The sequence below is a fragment of the Triticum dicoccoides genome, chromosome 7A, assembly GCF_002162155.2.
Source record: "Triticum dicoccoides isolate Atlit2015 ecotype Zavitan chromosome 7A, WEW_v2.0, whole genome shotgun sequence".
NCBI lineage: Eukaryota > Viridiplantae > Streptophyta > Magnoliopsida > Poales > Poaceae > Triticum > Triticum dicoccoides.
In genome coordinates this window covers 71339758-71349710 of record NC_041392.1, presented here as the reverse complement: position 1 = coordinate 71349710, position 9953 = coordinate 71339758, and the positions used below count along the sequence as shown (strand labels likewise).

General features: G+C 44.2%; 1 protein-coding gene across 1 annotated transcript; it reads left to right on the top strand.

Moving 5' to 3' along the window:
* Positions 1-2747, top strand: LOC119333127. Its single transcript, XM_037606137.1, has 3 exons — positions 1-58; positions 1031-1779; positions 1867-2747. The coding sequence occupies exons 1-3, from the start codon at positions 1-3 to the stop codon at positions 2191-2193; spliced, it is 1134 nt and encodes a 377-aa protein (XP_037462034.1). The 3' UTR covers positions 2194-2747.
* The last annotated feature ends 7206 nt before the right edge of the window (positions 2748-9953 follow it).

Below are 9953 nucleotides of genomic sequence, written 5' to 3'. Positions count from 1 at the left end.
ATGGGTACAAAGATTGAAGTAATCAATGGCTTGATGCTAAGGATAGTCATAGTGGAGAGTAACTTAATATAGTATCATGTATATGACACTGGTCTATAACTCTATATTACTGCCTTTATAGTGCAAAAATATCATAGAAGTGTTATTATAGATGGTTGCATTCATCAGGTTGTAGACCATTTTGCCTTGGACTATGTTATGTTACCATAAATATCTCTCTCCTCATTAACTATTTGCCACATAAGCAAACATGCCTTGATGTGCATCATGCTACTAGCTCAGTTACTCCCACTAACCTAAGCGTCGAATAGAAAATGCCAGCTACCACGTTATCCGTGCCTCAACTTTGGACGAGCGCGTGAGCTGTCATGTCGTTGGGCCTAGCCCATGTGTTGAGTGCTTCATCGGGCTCTCATGAGGCGGCATATAGAAGCGCCCAAAATAAACTTGGGAGCCCCTACGTGACGCTCTCCGTGTCAAACTAATCATGTTCCGCACATGCACCCTCCAACTAGGTCGGCTCATCTCGCATATAGTGACCCGGTTCTTGTAGCGAGCTGGCAACTGTAGCGGCTCTGGTTATGGTTGTGGCCTTTTTTTTTTGCTTTCATTTGGCATTTGAAGTAAACAAAAAATATATATATTTGGAAAGTTTGATTTGTTGAAAACACAAACATTTTTTAAAACAATGAACATTATCGAAAACACAGACATTTTTTTAAATGAACTTTTTTGGAAACACGAATACTTTTTTGAATTTGTGAACATACTTTTAAAGCATGGATATTTTTTTTAAAATGTAAACATTTTCCAAAATTTCAATTTAATAAAACCATAGACTTAAAAAGTGAACGTTTTCAATATTTTGACCAACTTTTTCACACAAACTTCTTTTCAAATTTACGTTTTTTTATAAACAGGTACATTTTATTAAAAAGTGACAGTTTTCCAAATTGGCGAATAGTTTTTCAAAATTCAATTTTTTGATTTTTTAAAAAAAGTCTAAATGAAAAGAAAAACCCGAAATAAGCCTGTAAAGAAGAAAAAGAAAAACAATATAAACGGCCCGGCCAGCCGTTCGCGAGGAGCGTTGAAGCCTTACACGAGCTTCCGATAAGAGTCCGTCTCCAAAGTCCGACCCGGCCCACTAGCTGCATCCACCGCTCCAAACCCTGGCTGATCCCCTTTCTCTTCTCTGGCTCCGGCCAACGCCGCCACCAGCCCCGGCGTCCCCTCCACCATCTGTTTGCGCCAACGCACATTCCTCACCTCTCTCTCCCACATGGAGCCGATCAAACCCACGCCCACCCTAACAAGCAAGATCTGCATCCAACACGAACCCGCCGACGGCGGAGATGCCGCGAGCGAACCATCGGCGGCCTCCCTTTCCACCTCACGGAGAGGATCCTCCGCTGCATCAGCCCGCTCGAGTCAGTGCGCCTCGCCACCGTCTGCAGGTCCTGGGCGGCGACCATCTCCGAGCGGCTAGCGACACCAACCCCGCACCTGTTCGCGCTGGAGGTCCTCGACGACAAGCACCCCCGCGGGGCGATCTTCCCCGTGCCGGTCGGTGACAACGAGGAGGACTCACAGGCGCCGGCGATCCCGGCCCGGCTGCCGGCCATGGGCAGGCACGCGGAATGTTTCGAGCTGTGTGGCGCCTCTTCCAGCGGCAACCTCTCCTTCGTGAACGGCAGCCTTGTCCTCCTCGTAAACCCCGTCACCGGCGCGTCCCGGAGCGTTGAGATTTCGGCGAGCATCTGTCAGACTGGACCTAACGTGAGTGAAATGTTGCAGGAGGTCGATTGATTTTTTGTTCTGCTACACTTGCATCCTGTCGATCTGACTGAGAACTGTGTCCACTAGCTTTGCACCGGCACCGAGGCATTCTTCATTACAGAGTTCCATAGGGGCGTCTCTCTCTGGTGGTGGTGCGCAGAGGAGTGGAGCGAGCGGAAGCTGCTTCTGCCTGAAGGGTTCAAAATCTACCATGCCATTGCTCTGTCGGCCTACAGCAACGGTGCCCTGTATGCGCTGGAGTTCTCCGGTTTGGTGTACGCCATGGATACCCGCTTGCCGCTGCCTTGGGGCCTGACGAGGCTCAGTGCGCCGAGCATTCTCGAGCAGTACTCCCCGACGGGGCGCCATTCTCGAGCAGTACTCCCCGAGCAACTGCATCTACTTTGTGGGTGATCTCGACGAGTCCTCATTCAGCACTTGGGGCGTCTACTCAATGGAGGAGCGGAAGGTGCTGTTTCAGCGCCCCGTCGGTGGTTCGCCGGGGAAGTACAAAGCTGCCCGGTGGTTCTTCCCTGGTGTTGTGATGCCACTTGCGCGACAATGTACAAACTTGGGACATAGGACAAAAATCAATGGCCTTTAGGTACAATCTGGTTCATCATGTTATGAGAATGCAGTAGCAGTTTTTTAAATGTTACCACGGACTGCTCCTTTTATGCTGGTAGAAGGAGAGGAGGATGGCGAGCAACTGTGAGAAATGGAGACGGCAAGGTATTGCTATGATGTGGTAGTAAGGCCTCCAAGGGCTACTATGCAGCCGATGTGATGGTCTCTATGGCATACCTGAAGGATGCGGTTCAGTTTGGCATGGCTCAAATTATTCTAGGATCTGATTCTCAGAAACTGTACAAAGCGCTGTTTGTGAAATTTCAGACAATCTGATGAAGTTTATGTATTGTATTGTACTTGTAATACAGTTCTGCATGAACTCACTAGGTTTGACGCTCCTTTGGGTCTCTCAGATGTATTAGTGGGGATTTCTCTTAGTTTGTTTCTGACATGGTGAGCGAAGTTTATGTTGCATCGTCGATGAGTTAGAATACATCTGAATGCAGTAGAATTTATTGTGTCAGTGGTGTCCTTTTGTCATGCATTGAACTTGTAGATGGAACTATTTTGCTTAACAAAGGGCGCCATTCAATGTTTTTTTTTCCGAAAGTATACGCCTAGGCGTATCATAGATTTATAGAAGGCAGAACACAAAACGAGCTACAACGCAAAAGTGCCTATCTTAGAAAGATACAAGAGCCGTGTCTCGACCAACGCTGAGAACCTCCGAGACCACCAACTGCCGCCGTATATCTGGGGCAGCAACGAGCATGAGAAGGACTCACTGGTTCACAAGCCATCATCGATCCCTGCTACATAGACATGAAGGATTCTTGCAATAAGGACAAGCGTACCTGGCACTCGGCCTGAATGGAGAAACTTAACAAAGCTCACGTCGTGTACGCGGCCAAGAAGGCGTACACGAGCCACGAGACGTACAGCCGGATCGTTGACATAAGAAAGTGCCTCCTTCCCCAAAACTGCTACTCTGAATGCAGTAGAATTTATTATGTCTGTGGCGTCCTTCAATTTTGTCATACATTGAACTTGTAGAGGGAACTGTTTTGCTTGACAAAGGGCGCCATCCAATGTTTTTTTCCGAGAGTATACGCCTAGGCTGTATCAAAAATTTATAGAAGGTAGAATAATAGTTACAAGAAAGATACCATTCGATGCAGACAACGAGTGTAGCACGAACAACACACACCAAGTACAAACACCACGCAAAGCGAGTTACAACGCAAAAGCACCTACCCTAGAGAGATACATAGAGTCGCGTCTTGACCAACGCCGAGAACCTCCGAGACCACCAACTGCCGCAGATCCAAGGCAGCAACGAGCATGAGAAGGACTCACTGGTTCACCTCGCTGAGGCCATCATCGATCCCGACAACAGAGACATGAAGGATTCTTGCAATAAGGACAAGCGTACCTGGCACTCAGCCTGGATGGAGAAACTCGACAAAGCTCACGTCGTGTACGTGGTCAAATAGGCGTACACGAGCTACGAGATGTACAGGCGGATCGTTGACATGAGGAAGTGTCTCCTTCCCCAAAACTGCTACTCTAAATGCAGTAGAATTTATTGTGTCTTTGGTGTCCTTCAATTTTGTCATGCATTGAACTTGTAGATGGAACTGTTTTGCTTGACAAAGAGCGCCATCCAATATTTTTTTTCGAGAGTACATGCCTAGGCGTACAATAGATTTATAGAAGGCAGAATAATAGTTACAATAAAGCTACCACTCGATGCAAACAACAGGTGTAGCACAAACAGCACACACCAAGTACAAACACCACGCAAAGCGAGCTACAACGCAAAAGCGCCTATCCTAGAGACACTACTAGGGAAACGCTTATACTCGGGAGCTTAGTAGTAGCGTTTTTTATAAGAAAGCGCTGCTGCTAAAGAACGGTAGCGCTTGTCACCGGAAAGCGCTGCTAATATCCATCTAGCAGTAGCGCTTTTGTTATAAAAAAACGCTACTACTATAGTTGCCAGCAATAGCGCCGTCCTCTATCGAGCGCTACTGCTAAATAGCAGTAGCGGTTGTTTCTAAAGAGCGCTACTACTACGCTCACCTTATCCACCCTGCGCGCGTCCCTCACTCTCCCTCACATACTCACTCGCCGCATGTCGCCTGTTGTCGCCGCCGTCGCCCGCCATCGCCGCCTACTCCCCCAAGGTATCTGCCGCCCTCCCTCCCTCCTCCTCTCGCCGCCCTCCCCTCTGTTGGGTTTCGTAGTAATTTCAAAAAAAATTCCTACGCACACGCAAGATCATGTGATGCATAGCAACGAGAGGGGAGAGTGTTGTCTACGTACCCACGCAGACCGACCGCGGAAGCGTTGACACAACGTAGAGGAAGTAGTCGTACGTCTTCACGATCCAACCGATCAAGCACCGAAACTACGGCACCTCCGAGTTCGAGCACACGTACAGCTCGATGACGATCCCCGGAATCCGATCCAGCAAAGTGTCGGGGAAGAGTTCCGTCAGCACGACGGCGTGGTGACGATCTTGATGTACTACAGCAGCAGGGCTTCGCCTAAACTCCTCTACAGTATAATCGAGGACTATGGTGGTTGGGGGCACCGCACACGGCTAAGGAATAGATCACGTGGATCAACTTGTGTTTCTTGATCTGTCTTTGGTGCTAGCCCTGCCCCTCTATTTATATCTTGAGCCCTGGGGTCGAAACTTGGAGTAAAAGTCTCCACAAAGTCGGTTTCACCCGATAGGCAAGAGTCCTTCTCGGACTCCAGGGCCAGACGCCAGGGATCCCGGCGTCTGGACCCAAACGCCAGGGACCTTGGCGTCTGGCCCCTGGACTCCGCAAAACTTCCTTTTGCGCTTTCCAAAAACCTTGTGGGCTTTCCCCTTTGGCCCAAATAAAGTGTTCTCGTGCCCAAACATTTCGGGAAACATCCGGAACCTCTTCCGGTGATTTCCGGAACCCTTCCGGTGACCAAACACTATTATCATATATATCAAACTTTATCTCCGGACCATTACGGAGTTCCTCGTCATGTCCGTGATCTCATCTCGGACTCCGAACAACCTTTGGTACATCAAAATGCATAAACTCATAATATAACTATCATCGTAACCTTAAGTGTGCGGACCCTACGGGTTCGAGAACAATGTAGACATGACCGAGACACGTCTCCGGTCAATAACCAATAGCGGGACCTGGATGCCCATATTGGCTCCTACATATTCTACAAAGATCTTTATCGGTCAGACCGCATAACAACATACGTTGTTCCCTTTGTCATCGGTATGCTACTTACCCGAGATTCGATCGTCGGTATTCCAATACCTAGTTCAATCTCGTTACCGGCAAGTCTCTTTACTCGTTCTGTAATACATCATCCTGCAACTAACTCATTTAGTTGCAATGCTTGCAAGGCTTAAGTGATGTGCATTACCGAGAGGGCCCAGAGATACCTCTCCGACAATCGGAGTGACAAATCCTAATCTCAAAATACGCCAACCCAACATCTACCTTTGGAGACACATGTAATGCTCCTTTATAATCACCCAGTTACGTTGTGACGTTTGGTAGCACCCAAAGTGTTCCTCTGGCAAACGGGAGTTGCATAATCTCATAGTCATAGGAACATGTATAAGTCATGAAGAAAGCAATAGCAACATACTAAACGATCGGGTGCTAAGCTAATGGAATGGGTCATGTCAATCAGATCATTCAACTAATGATGTGACCTCGTTAATCAAATAACAACACTTTGTTCATGGTTAGGAAACATAACCATCTTTGATTAACGAGCTAGTCAAGTAGAGGCATACTAGTGACACTCTGGTTGTCTATGTATTCTCACATGTATTATGTTTCCGGTTAATACAATTCTAGCATGAATAATAAACATTCATCATGAAATAAGGAAATAAATAATAACTTTATTATTGCCTCTAGGGCATATTTCCTTCAGTCTCCCACTTGCACTAGAGTCAATAATCTAGATCACATCACCATGTGATTAACATCGATAGTTCACATCATCATGTGATTAACACCCATAGTTCACATCGTCATGTGACCAACACCCAAAGGGTTTACTAGATTCGGTAATCTAGTTCACATCGCTATGTGATTAACACCCAAAGAGTACTAAGGTGTGATCATGTTTTGCTTGTGAGATAATTTTAGTCAACGGGTCTGTCACATTCAGATCCGTAAGTATTTTGCAAATATTTATGTCAACAATGCTCTGCACGGAGCTACTCTAGCTTAATTGCTCCCACTTTCAATATGTATCTAGATCGAGACTTAGAGTCATCCAGATCTGTGTCAAAACTTGCATCGACGTAACTTTTTACGACGAACCTTTTTGTTCACGTCCATAATCGAGAAACATATCCTTATTTTACTAAGGATAATTCTGACCGATGTCCAGTGATCTACTCCTAGATCACTATTGTACTCCCTTGCCAAACACAGTGTAGGGTATACAATAGATCTGGTACACAGCATGGCATACTTTATAGAACCTATGGCTGAGGCATAGGGAATGACTTTCATTCTCTTTCTATCTTCTGCCGTGGTCGGGCTTTGAGTCTTACTCAACTTCACACCTTGTAATACAGGCAAGAACTCTTTTTTTGACTGCTCCATTTTCAACTACTTCAAAATCTTGTCAAGGTATGTACTTATTGAAAAAACTTATCAAGCATCTTGATCTATCTCTATAGATCTTGATGCTCAATATGTAAGCAGCTTCACCAAAGTCTTTCTTTGAAAAATTCCTTTCAAACACTCCTTTATGCTTTACAGAATAATTCTACATTATTTCCGATCAACAATATGTCAATCACATATACTTATCAGAAATGTTGTAGTGCTCCCACTCACTTTTCTTGTAAATACAGGCTTCACCGCAAGTCTGTATAAAACTATATGCTTTGATCAACTCATCAAAGTGTATATTCCAACTCCGAGATGCTTGCACCAGTCCATAGATGGATCGCTGGAGCTTGCACATTTTGTTAGCACCTTTCGGATTTGACAAAACCTTCTAGTTGCATCGTATACAACTCTTCTTTATTAAATCCATTAAGGAATTCAGTTTTGTTTATCCATTTGCCAGATTTCATAAAATGCGGCAATTGCTAACATGATTCGGACAGACTTAAGCATCGCTACGAGTGAGAAAATTTCATCGTAGTCAACACCTTGAACTTTGTCAAAAACGTTTTTTCGACAAGTCTAGCTTTGTAGATAGTAACACTACTATCAGTGTCCGTCTTCCTCTTGAAGATCCATTTATTTTCTATGGCTTGCCGATCATCGGGCAAAATCCATCAAAGTCCATACTTTGTTCTCATACATGGATCATATCTCAGATTTCATGGCTTCAAGCCACTTTGCGGAATCTGGGCTCACCATCGCTTCTTCATAGTTCGTAGGTTCATCATGATCTAGTAGCATGACTTCCAGAACGGGATTACCGTACCACTCTGGTGCGGATCTTACTCTGGTTGATCTATGAGGTTCAGTAGTATCTTGTTCTGAAGTTTCATGATCATCATCATTAGCTTCCTCACTAACTGGTGTAGGTGTCATAGAAACAGTTTTCTGTGATGTACTACTTTCCAATAAGGGAGCAGGTACAGTTACCTCGTCAAGTTCTACTTTCCTCCCACTCACTTCTTTCGAGAGAAACTCCTTCTCCAGAAAGTTTCCGAATTTAGCAACAAAAGTCTTGCCTTCGGATCTGTGATAGAAGGTGTATCCAATAGTTTCCTTTGGATATCCTATGAAGACACATTTCTCCGATTTGGGTTCGAGCTTATCAGGTTAAAACTTTTTCACATAAGCATCGCAGTCCCAAACTTTAAGAAACGACAGCTTAGGTTTCTTGCCAAACCATAGTTCATATGGTGTCGTCTCAACGGATTTAGATGGTGCCCTATTTAACGTGAATGCAACTGTCTCTAATGCATAACCCCAAAACGATAGTGGTAGATCGGTAAGAGACATCATAGATTGCACTATATCGAATAAAGTACGTTTATGACGTTCGGACACACCATTATGCTCTGGTGTTCCATGTGGCATGAGTTTGTGAAACTATTCCACATTGTTTTAATTGAAGACCAAACTCGTAACTCAAATATTTGTCTCCGCGATCAGATCGTAGAAACTTTTATTTTCTTGTCACGATGATTTCCCACTTCACTCTGAAATTCTTTGAACTTTTCAAATGCTTCAGACTTATGTTTCATCAAGTAGATATACCCATATCTGCTCAAATCATCTGTGAAGTTCAGAAAATAACGATACTTGCCGTGAGCCTTAACACTCATCGGACCGCATACATCAGTATGTATTATTTCCAATAAGTCAGTTGCTCGCTCCGGAGAACGGAGTCTTAGTCATCTTGCCCATGAGGCATGGTTCGCAAGCATCAAGTGATTCATAATCAAGTGATTCCAAAATCCCATCAGCATGGAGTTTCTTCATGCGCTTTACACCAATATGACCTAAACGGCAGTGCTACAAATAAGTTGCACTATCATTATTAACTTTGCATCTTTTGGTTTCAATATTATGATTATGTGTATCACTACGATCGAGATCCAACGAACTATTTTCATTGGGTGTGTAACCATATAAGGTTTTATTCATGTAAACAGAACAACAATTTATTCTCTTACTTAAATGAATAACCGTATTACAATAAACATGATCAAATCATATTCATGCTTAACGCAAACACCAAATAACACTTATTCAGGTTCAACACTAATCCCGAAAGTATAGGGAGTGTGCGATGATGATCATATCAATCTTGGAACCACTTCCAACACACATCGTCACTTCACCCTTAACTAGTCTCTGTTTATTCTGCAACTCCTGTTTCGAGTTACTAATCTTAGCAACTGATCTAGTATCAAATACTGAGGGGTTGCTATAAACACTAGTAAAGTACACATCAATAACATGTATATCAAATATACTTTTGTTCACTTTGCCATCCTTCTTATCCGCCAAATACTTGGGGCAGTTCCGCTTCCAGTGACCAGTCCCTTTGCAGTAGAAGCACTTAGTCTCAGGCTTAGGACCAGACTTGGGCTTCTTCACTTGAGCAGCAACTTGCTTGCCGTTCTTCTTGAAGTTCCCCTTCTTCCCTTTGCCCTTTTCTTGAAACTAGTGATCTTGTCAACCATCAACATTTGATGCTCTTTATTGATTTCTACCTTCATCGATTTCATCATCATGAAAAGCTCGGGATTCGTTTTCGTCATCCCTTGCATACTATAGTTCATCATGAAGTTCTACTAACTTGGTGATGGTGACTAGAGAATTCTGTCAATCACTATCTTATCTGGAAGATTAACTCCCACTTGATTCAAGCGATTGTAGTACCCAGACAATCTGAGCACATGCTCACTAGTTGAGCGATTCTCCTCCATCTTTTAGCTATAGAACTTGTTGGAGACTTCATATCTCTCAACTCGGGTATTTGCTTGAAATATTAACTTCAACTCCTGGAACATCTCATATGGTCCATGACGTTCAAAACGTCTTTGAAGTCCCGATTCTAAGCTGTTAAGCATGGTGCACTAAACTATCAAGTAG

Coding starts and splice junctions, on each gene's coding strand:
- LOC119333127 (XM_037606137.1), top strand. CDS start 1: ATGGGTACAAAGATTGAAGTAATCAATGGCTTGATGCTAAGGATAGTC. Junction 59..1,030: donor AAGGATAGTCATAGTGGAGA/GTAACTTAATAT, acceptor ACCCGAAATAAG/CCTGTAAAGAAGAAAAAGAA. Junction 1,780..1,866: donor TCTGTCAGACTGGACCTAAC/GTGAGTGAAATG, acceptor TGTGTCCACTAG/CTTTGCACCGGCACCGAGGC.